Source organism: Mus pahari, chromosome 23 (genome assembly GCF_900095145.1).
Source record: "Mus pahari chromosome 23, PAHARI_EIJ_v1.1, whole genome shotgun sequence".
NCBI classification, from domain to species: domain Eukaryota; kingdom Metazoa; phylum Chordata; class Mammalia; order Rodentia; family Muridae; genus Mus; species Mus pahari.
The window spans coordinates 9538185-9562687 of record NC_034612.1 but is presented as its reverse complement, the minus strand read 5'-3'; the positions used below and the strand labels follow the sequence as shown (position 1 = coordinate 9562687).

General features: G+C 49.8%; 1 protein-coding gene across 4 annotated transcripts; it reads right to left on the bottom strand.

Moving 5' to 3' along the window:
• Nucleotides 1–1345: 1345 nt before the first annotated feature.
• Nucleotides 1346–15870, bottom strand: Tbx3 (T-box transcription factor 3). Of its 4 annotated transcripts, XM_021186912.2 has the most exons (10): nt 15785–15870; nt 14781–14945; nt 13407–14611; nt 11512–11779; nt 10530–10589; nt 10122–10268; nt 8261–8337; nt 7076–7233; nt 4946–5619; nt 1346–3429 (listed from the first exon to the last, which is right to left on the bottom strand). In XM_021186912.2, the coding sequence occupies exons 3-10, from the start codon at nt 13793–13795 to the stop codon at nt 2968–2970; spliced, it is 2235 nt and encodes a 744-aa protein (XP_021042571.1). In that variant the 5' UTR covers nt 13796–14611; nt 14781–14945; nt 15785–15870; the 3' UTR covers nt 1346–2967. The 4 variants fall into 4 exon arrangements, with proteins under 4 accessions (XP_021042571.1, XP_029389656.1, XP_029389655.1 ...); XM_029533796.1 differs by having other exon boundaries at nt 13407–14945; XM_029533795.1 differs by lacking the exon at nt 15785–15870 and having other exon boundaries at nt 13407–15163.
• Nucleotides 15871–24503: the final 8633 nt, after the last annotated feature.

Here is a 24503-nt window from a genome sequence, read left to right as displayed (position 1 = left end):
AGTTTGGTTTGATTTGGTTTGGTTTCTGCTTTCTCCGCAGTTTAAACCGAGCTATTTTCTCCTCAATTTGGGAGCTCGCGCAGCCGGAGGCCATGAGCCAACTACCACCTTCCCAGGGCGAACTGTGAAGAAGAGTTTTGGTCCCGAAGAGGACCGGCCTCTCCCGTCCCCAGGTCCCCTTAAACATTCTCCAGTCCCCTCTCTCCGGTTGTTTTCTCCTCCTTCCTAGACAGCTGGGGAGAAGCAGTGGGTGTCCCTACGAGCCTGGGCTAGAAAAAGGGGACCTTGCCCACCCCTCCAAGGTCTAGAGCTGGACCCTCTTCCAAACAGGGGAGGGGAGAGGAGGGGCCCCCCCTCATGACTCTCCATTCAAGAGGCCTGAAGGTGACAGGGACGTTGGGCCCGGCTGGCGGGCTCTGGGATGGGGGTTGGGGGCAAGTCAGCCGCCAGGCAGGCTCCGGCTAGGTCTTTGAGTCAAGGCCCCCAGGGCAAGAAAGTCCTAAGGGCTAACTCTAGAGTACCTTCCCTTTCACCCTCCTCCAACACACAACACACACACACACACACACACACACACACATCCCAGAGGATCCTGGAGGTTGGGGAGACTGAAGAATGACAGGACAGGACAGAGGCTTCACTGACTGATTGATTGATATATGTATATATTTGAAAGATTCAGAGATAAATTGAACTTTAAAAAGATAGCTTGCCTGACTGACTCGGGACCGGTTAAGGAAATAAGATGGTAGCTTTCCCTGTGCCTTTTGCCTTGGGTGGCCTCTGTCACTGTGGAGTCCGTTCCTGGGCCTTACCCACAGCCCTGAATGTCCATGGGTAAGGGGGGGGGGTCTGTTTGGTCTTTTCCTGTGCTAGGTTCCGTGGGTGTAGCGGACTTTATTTATTTTGTTTTGTGATCCATGTCAGAAAAGGGAAAAACGAATTAAAAGCAAAAACCCCTCCTAGCTCTTATTTCCGGTCGGATTCCTGGCGGGGGGCGTGGGGGGGGGAAGCCGACTTTGAACACAGGGCAAAAATCTTCTCCCATTAAAACTGAAGTATATGAAGTTCCTCTTTAGGAAACCTAATCAGGCCTTCTCCTCTCCCGTTCTGCTCCCTCAATTAAAGGGAAAATATTTTCAAATCAAATGTGGCCCCCTTCACTAGAGCAGAGCAAGGGGCCTTGTTTTCAGCCTTTTAACTTGAGTGACATTTCATTTTAGGTTGCTGGGAGGGGTGGGGGTGGTCTTAATTATTATTTAAAGAGACGAAGTTAGCAGATCGTCCTCTTCTGTCAGGCTCTGAAAGACAACTCTTGAAGAAATCATTACCACAACTTCAAAACTCATTTCAATAAAAATTTATTGAAATTTCAGTGATGTTTTTAAAGAGGGGGGAGAATTACAGAAAACTCATCAAAGACTAAACACAAAATACTTACTCCTTTTTGTTTGTTTTTTATGTTTTTTGTTTTTTTTTAATTTTTTTTGTTTTGTTTTGCCTTTCATGGTCAGTTGAACCAAGTCCCTCTCCATATACCAATCCAAAACACCATAAAGATGAACAATGAAAACCTCACATGGGTTAGTAAGATGCCACAGTCTATGAAAAATTAGGAAGGTTCTATGGCCGCCCCCCCCCCAACAATCTCAACCCCTCTGGGGATGTCAAGAGTTTAGGGAATTTCAAGTGGAGCCCAGAAGGGCCATTACCTCCCCAATTTTGGTGAAAATAGTTAAGAGTACTCCAACCCCATCCCCTCCATCAGCTCTTGGACATTAAAACAAAAACAAAAAACAAAACTTTGCAGCCAGCTCTACTTGAAAGCATGGAGATGTGAATAAAGATGCTTAGGCTTGCTAGTGTGGATTTGTCATCTCCTGACCTGGAAATAAGACCCAAAAGGCAAAACAAGAATAAAACCTGACAGACACGCTCCTATTTACATTCAGCTATGTACAATTCAATAAATTAAAGTTTAACTTTCTGAGCAGTCATATTCCACCTATTTACAAGAGATATCAAATAATTACATAAATACTTTGTCCAATAGTCGTGTTTCCTCTTTATTATTATCTTTTAAAACCTTGTTATTGCATATACAGTTAAAAGAACTAATGGTCCAACAGGCACACGAAGCCCCTCTACAAGCGCTCAGATAAAAATCAACTCAGTTTCATGCCCGTAGCTGCCCCTTTTACCCCCCTTCCTCCCGGTTGCCGCCTTGAGCAAGGTTGATAATGGGACTTCCGTTGTTTTACTGTAAAAAAGGGGGGGGGAGCCAAAATAAAACCCAGAAAACTGTAACATGCAAAAAAGAAGCCAGCATCGGCTCTTAAAACATCACAATATTTAAAAAAAAAAAAAAAAAAAGACAGAGGATTCCTTTAATATAGACGGGGCAAAGATAAGGCCCCTCCTCTCCCTGCCCCAACGAAAGTACTCAGCAATTGGTGAGTTTCAGTCTTCATAGACAGTTCCACGGGACTTCATCCCCCCCCTCCATATTGGTTTTGTTAGTTTGTTTAGGAGGGGGGAATGTTTCCACTAGACACACGAAGGGGAAAAGATTCCGGCGAAGTCTCTCAAAGACCCGCGCTCCTGGCTGGCCTGGCTAGCTTGTTCTTCAGCCCCAATTTCCACACCAGCCTGCGCAGAAGTCGCTCTAGACACAAAAAGCCTGGTTTGCCACCACTCCTCCCGCCCCCTCAGTCCCGCGTTTCAATGCAACAGCAGCCTGGTTCCAGAGCCCATGATGGCAGGGCCTGTGGTCTCTTGCATGGTCTCTGGAAAGACTGTAGTGTTCCTTCCCAGACAAAACTGAAAGGGATGGGGGGGGTCACCCCATGTGGAAGGCCCGTGGTTTATTTTACATCTAACAAAGTGCACTGGCAGATTTGACCAAACTGGAATGGAGAGACCTTGGGGAAGGGGGCGTTTTTGTTTTTTTTTGTTTTGTTTTTGTTTTTAAGGGGACCCGCTGCAGGACCTGTCTGGCTTGGCTTCCAAGCCACTGACCAGCCTCTGGATACTCTGCAGTTCGCTGGTAGCCGCCTCCTTCTCGGAGCAGAGTTTGGGTGACAGGGACACTGAGCCGGAGGACAGCGTGGACGAGCGGCTGTTCAGTTCCGACCCCGAGTCCACAGCCACCGAGGCTGGGCTGGCTGCCAGGGCGGCCGCTTTGCCGTCTAGGGGCCCCGCGGCGGAAGCCATGGATGGTAAAGCCGTGGCCAGCAAACTGCTGCTATCCGGCACTGGGACAGGGATGGAATAGGGGCTGTAACGCAGCCTGGGGCGCATGCTGTTCAAATTGAGGAACGGGTGGCGGTGCACGGAGCTGGAGGCGGCCGCGGTGGAGGCTGCAGCTGCTGCAGCCATGTATGTGTAGGGGTAAGGAAACAGGCTCCCGAAAGGCGACATAGCCAAGCCCTGGGGAAGAGAGAGAAGAAACATAGGGAGTCAGAGAGTTGGGGACCCTTCTCCTCCACTGCCTGCTATCTGGGGAAAACCACCTGTTTTGGAGGAGTTGAGGGACAATACTTTTCCAGGGTTGCATGCTAAACTAAGGGGTTAATAGACTGGAGAGTTCCTTGGCTATTAAATCTTCCACAATGTGTCATCTATGGTGCCTGACCCTCGGGGCTGTTAACAAGTTCCCAGGAGGGCGAGCAGCTGCACCTGTTGAGTGGCCTCAGCGAGAGCTTCCACCAAAGAGGCTAGAAGAGTTAAACTCTGGTGAGCACAGTATCTTAGAATCCTCCATTCTCTCCTCTAGATCTTTCCCAAGTTAGACAAAATAAGAATGATGTGAAATTGGGTGGGTCGGGGGTGGGGTAAAAAAGGTGTTACTTATTAAGATAGCAAGAGCCCAGCCTCCAAGGTTAGTTTCCAGGTGGGATACTGAGGCACATCAGAGGGTGGGGCAAAAAGGCCAAACAGAAGCAGAATTTGAATGCAAGAGCCCTGGGTGTGTCTTTTACCTGATGCCACTAGACTAGTCTGTTCTGGCTGCCCTTTCTCCACCTGTCACCTGCCTGTCTTGGGGTGGGGGAGGAGGGCGGGGCAGTGCAGTGAGGTAGGGTTGGTGGTAAGGTAGAGGCTAGCCCTTTTTCTCAGCTCCATCCTCTTCCAATGAGGACCCTGTGCCTTTTGGCTCAGGCAAGGGAGACGAATATGCTCAGACAAAACAAAATGTCGGGGTGGGGGGACCAGAGAGGCTTCCCATTGGGTTCAGAGCCTTCTCCTGAGCGAGCACTTTCCTCGCACAGGCACAGCTGTCTGAAACACACACACACACACACACACACACACACACACACAGGCTTGCCAGCCCCTCCCTTCTTTGACATTTCCCACGTGTATGCAACCCATTAACCCTTTGGAGATAGGCTGGGCTGTTTGGGAGTCGGGTGGAGAAGAAAGGCTTTGAACTAGCAAGAAGGCTTGCTCACTCCAGACCAAATTCTCACCCAGGGAATCAGTGACTTTTCTTCCCCACACCTCAAGCCTCTCCTGGGGTTGTGGGACGTGGTAATAGTGGCTATGAGCCTCCAGAGAACCAAGTTGGCTGGAAGAGGTCCCTGAGAGTCAGCTCATCTGAGGCTCTGCTCCACCAAGAGACCAGCTGTGTGACCTTAGCCAAGGGATTCAGCCTCTCTGGATCAGAGATGATACTGATACATCAAATGAGCCAAACTTGTTACAAAGCTAATAGTGTGGAGCTAAGCTATTCACAGCCTAATTTACAGGAAGCAATTTTAAAAGGAACTGGGAGGGGGAAGGGGAGGTTTCACGGTGGCTCAGCGAGATAGGTGCTACACCCCGCTGAGGGTCAATAAAATATTCTAATAGTTACTAGCTCGGATCACAGCTAACACTCCTAGTCAAGGGAGTGGGACTGAGGCTGGCTTGGACCGGTGATGGGCGGGCAGGCAGGAAGCAATACCTGGGAGGCCAGAACGTGTTGTTGGAGGTGGAAGGGCAGAGTGGCAGCCGACGCCCCAGACAGTCCCTGCGCTGCGGCAGCTGAGGCCATGGCTGTGGATTCTAGACCTGAGACGCCGGTGGATGCTCCGGATACTGTGGCCAGCAGGGGCCCCATGCCTGCAGCCATGCTAGAGAAGGCGCCGCCCATGGCGAACTGGCCCGGGTGCAGGAAGAGCGGGTGCCCGTTGAAGAACTGCTGGCCGGCTAGGCCTGGGGCGAAACCCAAGCCCGGGAGGGGCCCCTGCGCTAGGTGCGCGGTGGCGTCTGTCTGCACCGACAGTGGAGCGAAGGTATCCTTGGCAGGCATTGCGCGCGCCTCATCCACTTTGGTGGCGGCGACTGGACCCTCGCGCCCGGGACTCCTGCGTTCATCCGCTCCCGGAACGCGCGTGCTGGATGAGATGGTGGCCGGGCTGTGGCGCGAGTCTGGCGATGCCTTGTCCAGACGCGCGGTGTCGCGGGCCCGGCTGGGTTCCGCGGGGAACAGCTGCGCCCTGGTGGCCGGGCTGCCCTTGTCACGGCCTGGCTCCTCGGCCGTGGTGGTGGAAATCTTGGCTGCGTCGCAGGCCTCGGGGCCGTGCTCCTCCTTGCTCTCAGCCTCGGCGTCACTCTCGGCTTCGCTGGGACACAGATCTTGGGGAGGAGAGGAAAAAGGCCAAGGGAACCGATGGTCAATCTCGTTTCCTGGTTTAAACCCCACCTCCCAGCCCAGCACCATGGAGCGAAGCTTGGCATGCCAACACTTGGGCGTCTGAGACAAGGGGACAGCCTGGACTACAGAGTGAAAGTATCTCAAGAACATGACTCCCCACTGGGCAGTTTATTGGCTGTGTAATCTTGCCTGCACCACTCCCAGCCTTCATTTTCCCAGTCTGTAAAATGGGATGATGATAATGTTGATATAACACCTTTACACTTTCAGAAGGAATCACAAGGGTTCAACCTTCTCCAGCCAGGCCCCCAACTGGCAGCTTTTCTTATTGTAATGATTCTACTTTAAAACAAAACCAGAAAGACCAGCTGCTAAGAGCCAAAGCTTTCTCTAGCATCTCTCTATTGGATTGCAAATTCGCTTTTTTTTTTTTTCTTAAGGACTAAACCCATGACCTCAGAACTCTGCAGGAGTAGTTTCCTGTTACCTTCAAAGTCTTTGGCGTGGGGGGACAACAGAGGTCAGGCGCTTCCACAAATTTGTGAATAATTTGGGGAGGATTTGTTTGGAATGAACCCTAGCATAGGAATGGGCACTGGGCAGAAACTAAACGCCCTCTCCAGGAGCCTTCTGTGCGTGCCTCTGTTCCTACAAAGTTTCATGGTGGGACAATCAGATATTCTACTCTATTCTATTTATTTATTTATTTACATCTCTCTTCCACCACACCCTCCTCTGTGGGTGTCCTCCCTGACCAGGGAAAAAAGAAAATTGAACCTGACTTTATGTTAAAAACATAAATGGATTGATGACATTAAAAAAAAAAAGGTTTCTTCTTTCTTCCTGTCCAGAGCTTTCTTTCTAAATAAATGCCTCTTGTTCTTTAAACAGAAAACTGGCTCAGGAGTCAAACAGCGTTTTCTATTCCTACCCTACCTCCCCAAAGCTGACCCCCAGGGGTTGTGCCTTTTCTTCTCCAACCTCCCTAGGTACCAGGTGGTTGAGGACACAGGCCTTCAACAGACCCTGCACAACCCAGACCCACCCAGAATTCAACTGGATACTGATGGCTGGAAGGAGGGCAGAAGGGAACAAAGATAGTTTGGACAGACAGAGATAGAAGGACAGAGGGAGAGGTGCTTCAGGTGCTTTGTAAAACTGCCTTGCCAAGAGGACGTGGACACACATACACATGCATGCACACACACACACACACACACACACACACACACCAGCCAAATAAGATTGTGGGGGTGGGGGGGAAGGTGTTCCTAGGTTTCCTATGCTATCCCCACTTCAAATGCCATGTCTGCAGATTCTAGAAAGGCCTGCCATCTAAAGTGAGCCTGCTGGTTCAGGTCCTTCCTTAACGCCTAAAGAAAGCCCCGGGGCCAAGAAGCCCCTGAGTCCCATGAAGGCAGAGAAGGCCAGACTTACCTTTGAGGTTGGATGTCCCCACAATGGAGACAGCAGGAGAGGAGGCCTGGGCAAAGCAGTTGAAGGCTGCCTGCTCGCTGGAGGACTCATCCGAAGTCCCAGTCTCTTTCTTGTGCCTCTCATCAAACACTCTCATGGACTGCAGGGTGAGCTGCTTTCTGTCACAGGGGGCCCCCACCCATCGTTAGAGAATGGCACCTTCTTTGTTTCTTCCTCCCACTTTTCCTGACTGGCACACACCTCACCCCACCACCCAGTAGGAACCCTGGGACATGTTCTGACCCCGGGGTGGCAACAGAAAACAGACCCCAGCTTTGTTCTTGCCTGCTTAACTGGGAGGACTATACATTAGGGGGAAAAAAAAAAACTTGGCTTGGACCATTTGTTTAAAACCTCAGGACAGAGGCTAGAGTTGGCTGGGGACAGTCAACTGCTGGCCTTACAGTAGAGATGCTAAGATGAGCAGGAAACATTCATTACATGACATACCCAACTACAATCAGCCTACTAACACATTAACGGGAGCTTAGGGTTGTTTCCATGTTAGGAATTATTTTTGTTTCCAAGACAAGTGTTTCTCGGTGATAGCTTGGTCCGTAGACCCACCAGGCTGGCCTTATGAACTCAGAGATCCACCTGCCTCTGCTGGAATTAAAGGTGTACATTCCCAGGCCCAGCTTAGAAATTATTATTTTTTTTTACTGCTCAGACCCAAGGTGATAACGTTTAAAAGTTGGTACAGAATTTTCTGCTTTGTAGAAAAATCTTTGAAAAGGGTGCATGAGCATTGTCTATAATGTCCAGCTGTTTATTTAAAGCAAAGACAAAAACTGATGCAGAGACCCATGAAGGAGGGGGGTACGATGCTCTAGACTCCTCAAGGGGCCTTAAGGTTGCAAGGACCCTAGAAGAACCTGTGAACAGCTTGATCTCTTCTCGGGTCTTGCTCAGGAAGAATGCCAAACTAATGATTAATAGTTATCTGTTCCCTCTGAGACCCTTTTGTAGTCAGAACTCCAGTGTAGGAAGCATAAAATGCTCTCTACCTGGGCCACTATGGAGCTGACACCCTCCTGTTCTTCTCAATCCACATTATCTTGCACCTCCACTTCTTTATAAGTCTTCAGAGTCTGAGCCCAGGAAAAGTTTCCCTCAATTATCCCCTAAAAGTCAGCGCTTGCTTACCTTTTTTCTCTCCTGCCATTGCCAGTGTCTCGAAAACCCTTTGCAAAAGGATTGTTGTCTATCTTTAACTGAGTTATCTAGAGGAGACACACAAGCAAGACAGACATTAGCTTCACTTTCTAGAATGTTCTAAACGTGCCCCCTCACCCCAGCTCCTCAGTCTTCCTCTATAAATGCGACTGCCCTGAGGGTCCCAGGGTTGAGGGAGAGGCTGAAGCATCAAAAGAGACTGTAGCAATCTACACATGTCCTGGGAGCCAAGCAAGGATTCCACACCAATATTATCTGTAGAAATTCCTTCCCTTAGACAGTTTAGATTTAGAAATGAGACTATCCCAAAACAGCCAAGAGGCACAGCCTATACATCTGAGTTAGTAGGCTACTGTTTGTTTTTTTTTTTTAATGCATCTCGATTAATTATAAAGTGTGTTAAAATACCACTTCCGGCTCCTTACCAACCTCCCATCACATACACGTATGTATAAGCACACACACACACACACACACACATCCTATATATACACACCAAAACCTTTTCTGTGAATCTAATTAATTATTGGGTTTCATTACCTTACACTAGAGTGACACCCCCCCAACCCCCAGGCATGAACGGAGTTGAGGGAATTATCATACCCAGGATTTTTACAGGTTTAAGAAGGAATGGCACTGGTGATATTTGTTTTCATTTATGTTATGATTCTTGCTTGATTGTTTCTTTCTTTCCTTTTTTAACACCACCACCACCACCACCATTAGGTAGAGAAGGACCCCCAGATTCTGATTTTTTTTTTAAAAGTCATTAAAGAAAGAACTTAATTGATATAACATTCACAGGACTCTGGGTCTAGAGGAGCCTGCATTTTGCAGATTGCTATCTTTAAAACTTCCTCTCTTGGTAGAAAAACTATCCTGTTACAAGGAGGAGGAGGAGGAGGAGGAGGAGGAGGTGGGAACCTGTGCTATTGGTTTGGGGTTCTGTTATTTAATGGAGCCCATACAGTAGGTTCTGCTAGAGGCCAACAGAAGAGCAGATGGTGACTAGCAAAGGTAAGGATCAGTGTCCAGGGGCCAGGGCCAGTGGCCACAAGTTCAAAGTACAAGGAGCTGCCAGGTGAAGTGGACTTTCCCTGAGGTCCAGGGCTCAAGTGAAGTTCCACAGAGGGTCCTCAACCCCTCCCCACCTGTCCACAATTGCCAAGCTGCACACAGAGTGAGTCACCGATGACGATGATGACTCTTCTTTGGGACTCTGTGTTCAGTCCCCCCCCCCCATGTTCAGGCCAGGAGAACTGCCAGATTCCAGGTGTGGCCTCATCTGGCAGCCTTTCCGAATCCCCAGCCCCAGGTCTGAGGGACAAAAACTAAGATGCTCTGGTGACTACATCCACTTTTAAACCTCAGATAGCTCAATTAACAGAACCCTGTATCAGGGCGTCAGTACACACACACCCACACACACCAGCATAAAACAAATCATCTATTTAGGATCTCTGGCTATGAGGGGAGAGACCCTCTCTACTTATTCCATCCAGATCCCAGATGCTTTTTACCTTAAACTGCTAGCTGGTTCATATATATATATATATATATATATATATATATATATATATATGATCCTTCCTCCTGAAGAGAATGAGCTAAGAAACACCAGGAGACAAACCTAAGCCCCAGGGACCAGGTTGAGATTGGAACAGCAATTTCTAATACAACAAGCATCAGATTCCCAGCTTAGAGCTCAGTGCCTCCCCTTCGAAAGGAAACAAGCCTCCTCTCCCCCCAGAACGTAGAGTCAGTCACCCGAGAAAATTCCAGACTCTCTGCCCAAGGCCCTGACAGCGAGCAAGCCCAGTAAGGTGGTTACCTTGTCATTCTGATAGGCAGTAACGGCAATGAATTCTGTTTCCGGGAACAGGTAGGTTCGAAAAGTACTGTAAGGCAGTTTCAGGATATCGTTGGCTCTGACGATGTGGAACCGCGGCTGGTACTTATGCATAGAGTTTAGTATAGTCTGTAGAAGAAGGGAAAGGGGCACACACATCAAAGGAGAAGGGAAAAAAACTCACGGGAAAAATGACAACCTCATTTCCCCTGCCAAAGCCGACATCTCTCTCGTCCCCACTGCTGGGACCAAAGCCCATCCTTGGGTACGTTTCACTCCACAGATGTTATCTTCTGGAGACACCAAAATTGTTCCTTGGCCGAATTCCTGTCCCCCCCAACCCCACCCTCACCATCTACAAGTTCATTAGTACCTTGAACCCTAGCCTACCTGGGTCCCAAAACTATAATTCCCCTGCCACGTTGCATGATCGCTTGGGAAGGCCAAAGTCTTAAAAGATAGAGAAAAACATGCATTTTAATTTACAAAATGATTCAGTACTTTAAGCGCCCACTAATTGACAAGCCCAATCCACTTAAGGCCTTGAGAGGCAGAGCTCTAGAGAGGAATATTTATGCCCTAATCAAATCAAGGGTTTCAAATGCAGTCCCTGTCCGCTTTAGATATTTCCGAGCCATTCACGTCTTCCTGGGCCTAATCTTTCTGCTTATTCTTCGCTTATCACTGTTTATTCTATTGAAATGTTGGGGAGGGGCAGTGAGGGCAGGCAAAGGTCCCCTGGCCTGACTTTCACAGGCAACCCAAGTCTTTCTCTAAGTCCCTAGGCACACTGAAGTACTGGGGGGGGGGAATCCTTAGGCGCTCCCAACACACACACACACACACACACACACACCATCATATTTTGTTTAACGCCAAAGATTTAAGTTTGTTCCTATTCCGTCTGACTTTTTCACCAAGGCCCAAATCGCTTTTAGCCAAAGAAAATACACTTTCAAAAATGTATTCACAGCCTCCTCAGAAACAACACGGTCAAGGCTTTGAACATTCAACTTTCCCAAGAAATAACATGGCTGATTTGAAAGAAGTAAAATAAATTGTTTGTAAGCAAAACAAGCCCTGTTTGTCCACATTCAAAACTTTACAAATCGATTCACAACTTTTTATTCTTAGGATTACTCTACACTTATTCCGGGGTAGATTCTTCTAGACTATCCAGCTTTCCATATCCAGGAAGCAACACCCCCCCACCCCGCCCCCAATCCACTCTGCAACTAGGTTGCAAATTTAACAAAGTTGGCTATGTGTAGCAACCAGCAGGCAGAGAGGAGTCTGGGCCCAAATTCTGAGTTTACCAGGACACCAGCCCTCCCTGAGAGAGTCTTTACTGATGATAGTCAATGAAACTTACAAATCCGTGTTTATCCGATATGTTGTTGGTGAGTTTCAGTTTGTGGAAAGTGACGACTTTGGACATCCATTGCTCCCCCGTAGCGGGGCTGTCCGGGTGGATATACATTCTCTTTGGCATTTCGGGGTCTGCCTTACCGGCCACCATCCACCGAGAATTGTGAAATTTATATCGACAGTCGTCAGCAGCTATAATGTCCATCAATAAAATATACTTGGCCTTTTTATCCAGTCCAGAGCACCTCACTTTAAATGGAGGGAACATTCGCCTACAAAAGCACAGAAAAAAGGCAAATACATAAATAAGGCCGCCCCCCCCCCCCGTAAATGCCTCAGAACCTCTAAAAGCTTAATGCTTTCTGCTGGGACCAGGGAGTCTGTCTGTAAGGCAACTGCAAGCAAAATTGTTTACTTCCACACTAACATGAAAACTGCTCAATATCTCATTTTTTTATCCCAAGCCTCAAATCAAATTAATTAAAGCAACCTCCTCTAAGAGGATCTACTATTTCTTTAAAGGAAAAAAACAACAACAAAAAACAAAAACATGTTTGTCTATGTGGCTGTTTAGATTGCCCTCTTATAAAGAGGGATGGATTCTTGCTTAAGTTTTTTTTTTTCTTCTTCTTTCCTGAAACAACTGGAAGCAGGGTTCTAAGAACCCGGGGTTAATAAAGGTATGGATTTTCCACCAGCTGGCTGATGAGAAAACATTAAAACTTATCGAGGAAATAAATGCTCACTTATGGACCGAGGCTGGCGAACTGTGTGCCTGTTAGAGTGAGCTCTCAGAGCCGAGGTGGAAGCCAGGCTAGCGTCCGGGCCTGGTAACCCATCCGTGATTTAAGCTATAAACCGCATTCCTCTACTCTGTAGGCCATTGCAAGGCTCTGCTGTTTAATTTCACAGAAGTGCTGGCTTTCTGTACTTTTGACTTAAAAGGAAGTGCCCGGTTATGAAAACCCGACTAAATGTCTTGTGGCTTGGAAAACGATCCCGTGCCAAACTTTGGCCTCAAGTAGCTTGGAAGGAGACTGAAAGCGGGGGTTTTATTTTCATGCCCTTCCAACTGGTATCTTGATAAACCTTAATGCTACCTACCTCTGGTTTTGTTTTTGTTTTTGTTTTTTTTCTTAAATCGGTGGTTTTAAACACTAGTCCTTAATAGGCTTGTTTCGGTCAGGCAAGGGCACTAAACGTTACATAAAGTGGTAACAATATTCAAACACAAGGTGCATTCTTTCAGGGGTTCGTCTGGGCTACACACATAACCTTAATTGTAAAAATTGCCTGCTCCGCTTTCCCTGTTCTTGCAGACTTTGGAGATGGCAACGGGAAAGAAACTCAAAGGTCCTCCCCTCTTCCACTGATTTCCCTGTCTCACTCCGGTCAGGCTTAGGGCCCCCACTTCAGCCCCAGGAACAAGGCTGAAGAGTAGAAAGGGCCTTCGGAATTCTCCAGGGTCTCCCACTGCTGTCTAAGAGGGGCTTTTAAGGTCTGTCCTGGGAAATAAAATCCAACAGACAAAACTAAACAGAAAAAAAAAAAAAAGATATTTCAGAATGGCTTCACAAACGGGCTTCCTGCGGCAAGGTGGTTTTTCTCAAATGCTGCAGAAGTCGAGTGCGCGGTCTCCTTCAATGGAAAACACCCTGTATTCTGTAAGGAACCCCCGGATACGAGTCCCTAGGAAACATGCAGAGGGCCCGGGTAGGCTGAAACTTCCTGACCCTTAAGGCAGGGCCCTGGAGTCTCCGCATATTTGGGGGGACAGGAAGTTTTCGTTTCAAACATCAACAGTCAGCCAGAATCTACTGTTCTAAGAGTCAGACAAAAGAGATGTGAAAATTTTCAGATGGTTTTGGGGGAGGGGGTCCCCACTGATTACTTACTTACCTTCCTGACTTCGTGATGACCATCTCTGTACCCCGCTTGTGAAACTGGTCCCAAAGTTCCTTGGCCTCCAGGTGCACCTTGGGGTCATCTTCTACGTCTTCTTCGGGTTCCATGGTCTTCAGAGGCCTCAGATGTGCCTGGGGTCCCAGGGATGAGAAAGGGATGCCGGTCTCGGCAGCCCCCACTAACTGATCCATGATGGGCTTGGCCAGAGCTCCGGGGAGCGAGAGCGCCGCGGCGCCGTTGGGAGGCAGCGTTAGCGCGGGGAAGAAAGGCGGCTGGTGGCCCAGTACCGCGCTCATGGCGAAGTCCGGCGCCCGGTGAGGTAGGAAGGGATGATAGGCCATGCTTGTCCCAGGGATAACCGGATCTCTCATGGAGAGGCTCATCCACTCCAGACAGGGAACCAGTCCGCAGCTGCTGGCTTGGCTCCGCTTTTGTTGTTGCTTTTCAAAAATAATAATTAAAAAATTCAACAGCGACGCATAGTTTTGTTTAAAATAATAATAAAAAAAGAGGGGCAAATTACAAATAAAGCGTTTGAAAGGGCGGGGGGAAAGTGTCTTTCGGAGAAAGAGAACGCCGCTTTTAAAGAGGACAAGGCGGCGACAGATCGGGAGACATAGCCGCTGCAGGGGCTGTCCTGGTGACTGGAGTGTGTTGGAAAAGCCGCTCCTGGAAGTCGGTTTCAGTAGGGCAAGCAGCAAGCAGGGGCTCGACTGGCGCCCGAGCCCTGTGGCTTAGCTGGAAATAGACACTGCAGCCCTTTCCCGGGGTGGCTCCCCGGCTCCCACGCTCTTTGTTGCCAAAGCGCAAGGTTCTCGGAGACTTTTTTTTTTTAAACCTTTTTTTTTTTTCCGACTCCTTCCCCCGCCCCCTAGCTCTTCTCTGGCTTTCTCGCAGGAGGCGTCTTAGTTGAGCTAGACTCTGGCTTTCACAGGCAGCGAGATCAAGGGGGGAGGAAAAGTCTCTCCTTTAAAAAAAAAAAAAAAAAAAAAAAAAAAAAAAAAAAAGAGCGATTTAAGCCCCTTTCCAGCGGCGCTTTCAAAACTCGAATTGCGAAGCTGGCTTCGGTTCGCGATCCTCCTCTCTGGCTCCGGGCTGCGCACAGTGTCTGGGTGGCGAGCGAATGGTGCCTGCGATCTTCTGCCTCGGGGACCCGGCTGTCTTCCTTGTGCTAAAAAAACGTGAGCGAAATCGCTTTCCTAAAAATAATAAATTAAAAAAAAATCAGCGTCCGGGCACGCAGGGCGAGGGAGGATCAAGAAGACGGGTGCAAAAAAAAAAATAGTAAAAAGGGAAGAGAGAGGAGTGATTGGGAGCTGGAGTAGGCAAGTGGAGGGAGGGAGAGAGAGAAAGAGAGCGAGCGAGCACCTCGCCACCCTCCTCCGCCTCTAGAATTCCCCGGGCGTCTGCTCGGCGGCTCTGGACGGTCGGGCTGCGCTGTGGGCTGCGGGAGCCCGAGGCTTGTTGATTGGCTCTTTGACGCTTTCGGACCAATTGTGTGGCTGCATAGGCGTGGTTTTCACAGGTCGAGTGCTGGGGGAATAGAGCCGAGTTATAAAAAGAAGGTGTCGGAAACTGGAACGTCGCTGCGCCGCTCGGTACTACGGCCTGTCCTGCGTTTATGTCAACATGATCAGAGGGGAGGGCGGGGAGCCACCAGGGCGCCGCGCGCTCACCAAAGTCGCCTCTAGGTGGCTGATCCAGAAGAGAGTTCGCAGCAGCCTGAGAGCTCGCCCCAGCTCCTCAGCTCAGCCCACGTCTGAAAGGCCTCAGCCATCCAAGCCCTGGGATCCGGGGAGGAGGCTGGGCCAGGGAGGAAGGGGGAGGGAGCGAGGGCGGGAGCCAGGCAGCCTGCCCGGCTTCCGAGGCGCCGGGCAGGGGCGCTCGCCTCTCGCGCGCTCCGAGCGCTACAGCTCAAGCCTGCGGCCGCTTCTCTTGTGCAGATCTGCAGCTTCTTCCCTTTCCCGGGCCCCGGGCTAGCCGAGCCGACCGCCGAGCCTCTCTTTCAGCCAATAAGCCTTAACAAAAGCTCCAAGCTCGCGTAGCTCTGGAGGGAGCCCCACGTGGAACCGCCCAGCCACCTCTGAGTCAGATCCTCTAGCTCGTGCGCCCGGGTCCTTTGGATTCCCGAGCCACTAGCGCAGGGGATCCCACCGATCTTTCTGCCCGCTGCGTGCTCCTCACCCGCAGCCACGTGCAGAGACCCAAATGCCCCTTGGGATTCTGGGCCCGAACGCGCGCCGACACACTGAGACCGAGCCCCCACGCGGAAAAATAAACCACGCAAATGCATGCAAGGCCTGCGCGCCTGGCCCAGTCTACGCTCGGCTCGCTCCTTTCTTTTCTTCTTTTTTAAAAATGTATTTACTGACCCTTTTGAGCCCAGCTCCTCTTCCATTCGGATGCGGACACCGGTGTTCCACCTGGATGGGGTGTGGATGTAGAGAGAACGAAGTAGCTGAAACAAGTGAACGCCTGGGACTGCGGGCCTGTCTCCTGCGAGCTTTTGCCCTCACCTCCGGGCCAGCTCGGTGGGGAACTGCCGCTCCGGGCTGGGAGAGCTGCTTGGGGGAGGTGCACCAGCCTCGTATCTTCCTCAGGCATCACACTTATCTCTGGGTGCCTCCGCTCCCTCTCTACACCGGGGACTTATCGTGGCAGACGTCGGGGGCGAATTTGTAAAACAAACCGTGAAACGTCCCCCCCCCCTTACCCCAGATGTCGGGAGACTTCGGTCCCCGCTTCCTCCCCATCCTAGGGTGGGGAGGAAGGCCAACTGACTGATCAGACTTTGGTTGGGTGACCCTGTAGGACTCCCCCACCCCTCCCCCCCCAAAACCTACAGTCCTTGTTTGTGGGTAGAGGTGAACTGGGACATTCCAGTTTAAATGGAGGGCAACTTAGCAGAATTTTTAGTTTTCCTGGGACAAGACTTTTGCTTGGAAAGGGAACAGAAAGGAGGTTAGTTTCAGGGCCTAGAGATTAAGCTTTAAATGTTTCCGTGTGGACAATTTGCACTTAGATTTTTCCCCTGGGGACCTCCCCCAACTCCTCGCGCAGGACCCCTTTCCCAACTGCAGGTCCAAACTAGCAGCTATTGGGTGAATAGGCAGTTCCTTCTCCCAGGTAGGGAAGGCGGTTTGAGGCCGCGAGCTTTTCCAGTCTTACGTGTTTTGATGTACAAGGTTAACAGTGTTTGGCGCCAGCCCTGAGCTTTCCCTGGTGCGGCCAATGAGAATAGAGTCATTCTCTGAACTTGGTGTGACCCGCCATCTCGCCCCCTTTCTTTCCCCTTCTCTGACTTTTCGCGTGCTCACGGTGGAGAAGGGAGAACGAGGGAAAAACAGGAGGTGGTAGCCAAGGCGGTGGTTCGCAACACCCCTTCCCTAGGTAGGCCCTGTTCCAGATTGCTGGAGTGCAAGAGGCCAGGCCAGGGCCCTCTCAGCTCGGGCCACCGGGGTCAATGCGGATTCTCTGCAGGCAGAAGGCTCCTCCTCCCCCCTCCAGTTGCCTAGCCACTCTCTCCAGAGCCGCCCTAGAACCCAGATCAGCTTTACTGACATGGGCCGGTTAATATGCGCTCCCGCGTGGAGTGCAGGAAAACAGTGTGCAACTGCAGCCTGTTTGACCCCTTGGTCACCCACGCGGTGCCCCGAGGGTCCACAGGCTAGCCGGAGAGACCTTGGCAACCGGTACCCAGCGTTCTGGCCTCAGGTGTCTGCTCTGCAAACGCGATACGAGCTCGCTGACTTTGCATGCAAATATCTGGCCTTGCTTTTTTGGCTGCAGCGTTGGAACCAGAGCAATTTCTGACCCCTCACATCACCCCACACACAAACACCCTTCAGTTGCCTATTTTTGACTGTAGCTCTAACTTAACCCTAGGGTCACCCCAGTTTGCCACTTCTCTGGCTTCCAGCCCTCACTCCAGTACGCCAGGGAAAGGGGGAGGACGGGGGTGTGGAGGAAAGTTTGCGGGATTCAGAATCGAAAATGTCTACATGTTGCTAATGGTCTACAAACTTCCGCCAATTACGACTGACCTCCCAGACGCTGCCCCTGGAGGCTCGTGTTCTGCCAGGGAGGCCACAGCGAAGCTAGGATCAAAAGCTGGAAGGTGCGAACTCTTCTTCGTTGTTACGTGCCCGCCGCGCCCCCCTCCTGGTGGGTGATAAACCCACTCTGGCGCCGGCCTTGCGCTGGGTGATTAATTTGCGAACAAACAAAAGGGGCCTGGTGGCCACTGCATTAGGGTTAAACATTGGCCAGAGTCTTGCTTAGGCTTGTGGCAGGCCTGGCCTCCTGGAGAAGCTACAAGGTTAGCAGCCTCGAGCCCCCTCGTGAGCCCCCAGCTGCTGACCCTCGGTGTAGACCGGTTCTATTTGTAAACTCCTTGGTTGAACGTAGCCAGTCTTTTCAACAAAATCGGGAAATGGGTGAAAGATGGGAACCCATTGTCCTTAGTAGAAATATTCTCTCGCTTTTGGCGGTAGGATTTTTTTTTTTTTTTAACTTCCCACTATAAGGGCTTGGGATTTTGAACAAGATTAAAAACACTGTAATGCCAGCGGCTTCTGAGGCAAAAGAAGAGATCTGGGGCTTCAAAAGTGGGGGTGAGTGGGTGAGAAGGGGATTACACGCCTCAGCCAACTGTCCCAGCAGGCATCGGCAAGCCAGAGAAACGGGAAGGCGCCTCTGCAATGTTCCATTTTCCCTATGGCACCTCCTGCATCACACTTTAAAGGGGACAGACACACTGACCCTTTTGTGACCGTATGGTGTTTATCTGAAATTTAAGAGAGAGGGAGGGTGGGGGAGAGGGAAAGGATGTGGAGTAAGCAGAGTGGTTGGCAGTTAGGTAACTGCTCTAGAAAGTCCCTTTGCTTGTGTGAGGTCTGGCTGGACTCCGTGAGACATGCTGTTACACTGTTACACTCTTATGTCCTCTTAAACCTTCTCTCCTATTCACCACACAGATTTATTCTGTCGGAGGCCTCTCTATATCTGATATCTTGGTGACTGGAGGGCATGGAGTTTCTCCTGGAGGACTGCCCCCCCCCAGGATGAGTTTGGGAGAAGTCAAGACGTTAACTTTTCCATGGAAGAGAAGTTCTTGGTAGCCTGACAGGGCAGAAATGGCTCTTTGGAGGCCTGATATCCTGGCTGATTTGATCCTAGGATCTCAGTCCCTTTGATACTGGTACACTTTGAGACTGCCTGGAGCCAAGTGTAGGATCCTCATTCTCTTTTCCTGTTTTCTGGTGGGGGACAGGATTTCTTTATTGTCGGGGGTCCAGCCTGGCCTCTTTCTGGACACCTGGTGTACCTTAACACTTCAGGTCCCCTCGAAGCCAGCACAGCAACATACGTGCCTGCCACGCCGCCGCCCCCCCCCCATACACTGGCCTTCCATCTTAGAACCTGAATGGGGGAGAAGGGCTCCCTTACCTCCTGTTCCCCTAAACTTACTGGGAGAGCTTGGCTTTCCCTGGGCTAGTGACTTGGTGCTTTGAGGAAGGGTTAGTTAGCATCCTTGAAAAGTTGCCTAGTACAAGCACAAACCTTTGTGCTGGATAACAGGGCAAAGAATAGCATCTCTTTCCTTTTCCTCCTTCTAGCCTCCCCCTTTCTTTTATTTTCTTCCTTCCTTCCTTTCCTTTCTTTTTCTTCCTTTCTTCTCTCCCCCCACCCCCTTGTGTTCCTGTTCAGAAAGAGTTCTCCGAGTGCACAAGCATGACCCTTCTCTGGCTTTCCATCCTTGTTCTTCTTCTCATCCTCTTGGGTCCCGGGTTCTGTTTCTGTCCCAGTTCTTGATGCTTCCTTCTCTTGTGCCTTTGTGGTTTTTAGTTTTTTGGATTTGACATCTGTCTGTTTCCCGGAGATGTCTCAGCTCTTTCTAACCTCCCCCCTCTCCATCATTGTGACTCACCCCCCAAAACACACACACACACACACACACACACACACACACACACACACACACACACACACGTTTCCAGTAACTTTGACAGACTGGAGATACCACTTCCTAGGGTCCTAACAAACACCTTTGCCTCCTGGCTTTGGCTGGTGGCAGATAAAGACACTCTGCTCAGCCCCATTTGGTCTCAACTGCAAGTTTCCTCTTCTCTTAACTTTTCCAAAGTCACTTAAAAAGGGGGGAGGGCACTGTATCTGATTCCTATGTCCAGGGATCTGCTCCCCTCTCTAAGACAAGAGCCCAGAGTGAGGAGTTGTAGCCCAGGCTCTAAAGCCCAGCTCCTGGCTCCCGGGTTGCTGCATAAGGACACGCCTTTCCTGTAAGGCATTTCTTCTCTGTCCTCTGACACTCTTCTACATTATTGATCAGGGCGATCCAGTACTAGAGTCTGAGGCGGTGATTGAGCGAGACAATGGTCCGCACTCTCCAACTCGAGGAAGCCAGCTCTTTAGTCGCCAAGCTTGTCTTGGTCCCGGTTGGTTTACCTCCTGCTTCTAGGAGGTCATTCTTTATGTGCCTATCCTACCTCCTGTTAGTGTAAATATGGTTCTGGCAGAGGTGAAATGGAGGGATTTCACCCTCCACATTATTCTTGTTAGCACTCACCTCTCATCAGAGAGGATCACCTCCGAAAATGGCAAATTTGAACATAGCTAGTGATTCAGATAGGTAGAAGTGGGGGCAGTAAGGAGGGGAAAATGTGGGAGTGTGTGTGTGTGTGTGTGTGTGTGTGTGTGTGTGTGATGGCTTTATTCCTCGTTAGAGCTCCTCCCTCCAGGAAAAGGAACTAACTGTGGTTTCCTAATGTTAAGCCCACCAACATCTAGGTCCTTTCTCTGTTTCTGTCTCTGTCTCTGTCTCTCTCTGTGTGTGCATGTGTGTGTGTTTTACTCAATAAAAAAAAAGTAACACAGTGGATATTGCTCACTCTAGCAGGAGTGAACTCACAAGGAAAGAAAGAGCTGTGATTTCTTTCTTTCTTTTAATCTGAACTAGAATCTACAAGATGCAGGCCAGAGGTGACTCTTACTCCCAGGTATTTTGACCACCCAACAAGCCCCTTTCTTCAATACCATCTTCCCAGATTAGGATGTAAACAGTCCCTCAGGGATTCACACCAGACAGAGAGAGACAGAGACAGACAGAGACAGAGGGGGGGGAGACAGACAGACAGACAGACACACACACACACACAGTCCTTTTAAGAGAATGAAAGAAAAAACCCACTTCAGTCTCCAGCCCTCACCTGAAGATTTGAAGGTGCCATTCAGAACTCAGTGTTACTGCTTTTTCTGGTGTTCCTTATTAAATGCCAGGGCTCCTGAGGTCTCCGAGTGTTACCCTCTGGGAGCAGACAGGGCAGGGAGGACAAGAGGAGAGTGTAAGGGAGAAAGCATGGCAAATTCAGTGGCCACTGCTGTCAGGAAGGTTGACAGGCCCAAGAAAGATGGGTGCCTCCAAATCTGCTGAACTAACTGTCCCCTGGTTGCCTAGAACACGTTCTTTTAATCTGAATACAATATCCATTACCATGCCTCCCCCTCCCATACTGGGTTTCAATTATACGGGGACAGAACCCAGAGTTCACTGGCCCCTGATGCAGCTTCATTTATCTCTAAGAAAGACACAAATGAAAGCAGCAGGGGACACAGGCGTTGTCATTGCGTTCCCGTTTGGGGGGGGAGGGTTCCTCCTCTCTCCTGTCTGTTAGCTTTCCCCTACCTCTTTGCCAGACACCCAGCTGGCTCATGGACCCAATGGTAAGGGGTTGTATGACCCTCAAAGGTAGTTAGGGTGATCACAGAGGGAGAGCCTGTGGTAGCCCCCAAAGATGGAGCTGTCCTCTGGGTAATCGCAGCTTTGGCGGCACAGTCATCTGAAGGGCTCCTGCTGAAGATGCATTGAATTTTCCTAGGGAGATGCAAAAAAAGGTTAATCTTTTTCAAAGTCACCTTTGAAAGTTCCTGGTTTGCTGATACTACTGGCAGGTGGGGGGCTTGAACATTTGTTGCCCACCCTTAGATTCAAGATTCTCAGTCCAGGTCTGGGTTGCCCAGAAACATCTCTCCCATAGCCAGGCAAACTGGCCATACCCATTTCTCGGAAACGTGGATTAAGTCCCAGCCCTTGGGCTACCTCCACCTTCTGTACTTACAGGCACTGTTCGGCAAGGGGAGTGTTACCTACAGACCATGGGCTCACTTCCCTGAAGATCCTATTCAACCCCGCTCACCTGCCCCGGAAGGACTGGAGGCCTCTACTACGGGTGACTTTAGTTTCACCCAGCTACCCAGTCTTCCCAGTATGCACACCCAATCCTGCATATTTTAGCTGCCCTACACTTTGCGCGTATGGAAGGAATGACCGTAGCCCACTGGAGGCCTTAGGCAAGATCTTAGAATCCCTTAAAGGCCCCTAGTTAGAAGTTTGAATACACACAGCTTGGAGAAGTTTCTCATTTCTTCCTTCTTTTGCGCGCGTGCGGGGGGGGGGGTCATTTATCTTTTAGGGGAAGGACAGGAAAACGGGTAATAAGAGAACATTGGGTTGTGAGGGCACTTCTCCTGAGGGCTTCTTTCTCTGAATAGAGTCCACCTCCTGCAGCGGGAGAGAAACCTGCGCTCTTTCCCTGGTCTCCCTAGGAAGAGGCTGTGGGTGAGGGGCAGTCGAAGCACCGCAGAAGCGACTTTCAGTAGTTTTCCTCGGAGCTAGGGGTCCAACAGAATGTCCCTCCCTCCTTTCCCAGGCTCCCAGCCCCGAAGAGGCAGCGGCCTCGATTCAGATCCAGGCCTTGCAGAAATGCGAACCCAGAAAACACTCTCTGCCTCCAACTTCAACTGTATCCGGGGTGGATTAGGGGGGCCTTGGCTCTCTCTTCCAAAAGTCACTTTGGTGCTCAGAGTGGCCACAACACCCAGCTGGTCTTCCCCAGTGACTATCATCGCGACCAGGTTCACGGGGCCGGGAACCCGCGCAGGTGATTAAGAGCAAGTTTACCTGCTCTGTCCCTGCAGCTGCGGGGGCCCCAGCCGCACCAGCACCTCACTAGCCCGGTATACTGGTTTTTTTTTTTTTTTTTTATCTTTGAAAACAAAAAGCGACATTGTGGCGATGCATGGGGAAGCTTCCCTCCCCCTCCCCAAGACTGCCATCATTTTTTTAAAAAATCATTTATTTCTATTTCTTTCTTTCACGTTTGACTTCAGTCTCCCTCCGCTTGCAAAGAACAAGCCCGGTTTGAGTGGAGGAAAGCCTTGCAGGGTGGGGAGATACGCAAACAATGAAAAAAAAATATTGAAAGAGATACAGGCAGGCACCTTCAGTCTCTCAAGTATGGGATAGAGACCGGAGAGAGAGCGGAGGTGAACAGCGGGGTAAGGGCGAGTTGAAAGCCGGGAGGATGCGGTGGAGAGGGAGCGTCCTTGCCCGCTGCTGCTGGGTGCTTTTACGTGGTTTTTCTTCCTTTCTTTTTTTCTTTTTTGGCGGCCTCTAATTCCGGAAACAAGTTAACCTTACAATCCAAGAGTTACTGTATAGACAGACGTTCCCGGATCCCTGCTCCCCGGTGCCCAAGCCAAAGATTCAGGGGGAGAAGGTAGGGGCCCTACTTCTTTTGCCTTTGCTTTTGAAACATCTCCTGATCTTCGGAGCTCTCCACGTGTGTGCGGGTTCCCAGAACTTGGGATGGGGGAAGATTTGGAGAAGGGAGCAGGGGATAGCCTCTGAGTTGGGTGGGGCTGGGGCTGGGGGGAATTTTTTTTTTCCAGCTAGGCCTTGATGGGGTGCGGGAGACGCATTATTAAACCCAGACGCGTGAGGTCCAGGGGTTGGGGGACATGAGGAAAAGATTTACAATTAAACCAATTGGGGCCGAATACAACCATTCAAAGTTCGCAGGTGTAAATATTGCCTCGGATTTTTTTTCTTTTCTTTTTCCTTTTCATTCTAAGTGGCTCCCCCTCCCCCTGTCCCTACCCCGCACACACTGTAGTCTTTTTGAAAACAGGAGGAAGAGGAGGAAACACGGTCCAGTGGAGTTAAGATTTTTCTATTAGACAAGTTAAAATATGACGGATTTTTTTCACTTTAATGTTCGTGCATTCATGCCCTGGAGTAACCCCGACAGGCTTCTCTGTTTCATTTCTCCATCTAGAATTTAAGAATTGTTGAAGTCGGTGAAAGGCCTTTTGGCTGTAGACTATGGTGTTTTTAAAGGACTAGAATAGATTTGTGCACTCGTGTGCATGTATGTGTATGTATAACAGATATTAAAGAAAATTTAAAAGTATCTATCTATCTATCTGTCTAATATAGTCTTTCTAGCAGGAATGAGGGGGGCAGGGAACTGGGAATCAAGAGAGTTCTTGGTTGGGATATCAGAAGACAGGCTTCAGATTCAAATCTAGAGCGGTTGGTCTGGCTCTTGGTCTGGACTCTGAAGATCTGAACATCAAGAGTAGATCCGCCTAATGCCTGCGGAGTTTACTGCGGACGCGCTTCGGTGCAACTGGGAGCTTGTGTTCCATTGCGCTATTTAAACGTCAGAGAATATCACATCTGTATTTCTCAAATGTTCTTTGTGGGCACGGGTGTATACATATGGGCTTTCTAAGTAGCCCAGAATATGAAATTAAATCTCTGATTAAAAAACTCATTGCAATCGCACCCCACGGGCACACGCCTATTTGATCCATATAGACAGAGTTAAATTAACGCTGTAACTACACACTTACCCTCTCTTGGAGCAATAAAGTCTGTCTGTTACAAATTACCAGGGAATTGGAGAATATGCCCTTCTTGCCGACATTCAGTGTTTTTAAGTCTCCCACTAACCCGCTCAATAATATATGTAATGTGTGTGTGCCTAGGCACATTTCCAAAAAAAATTAGCGATAACATCCCTCATGTATGAAAGTAGTGTTTTTCCGCCTCTGCTTTCAGGATTAGGTGCAGGGAGAAGCTGCCTTTGGGGAAGCGCGGGAGCAGGGGGATGAAGTTTTCCCAAATCTGCTTGCATGTAAGAGCAGAGCGCCTAGGCGGCTGACTTCAGCCAGTATAAGGTCATGGGTGCTACAATTAGGAAGACAGGACTTAACACGTCTGCCCTGCCA

Coding starts and splice junctions, on each gene's coding strand:
- Tbx3 (XM_029533796.1), bottom strand. CDS start 13,795: ATGAGCCTCTCCATGAGAGATCCGGTTATCCCTGGGACAAGCATGGCC. Junction 11,780..13,406: donor GTCATCACGAAGTCAGGAAG/GTAAGTAAGTAA, acceptor GTGCTTTTGTAG/GCGAATGTTCCCTCCATTTA. Junction 7,234..8,260: donor AATGGCAGGAGAGAAAAAAG/GTAAGCAAGCGC, acceptor CCCCTGTGACAG/AAAGCAGCTCACCCTGCAGT.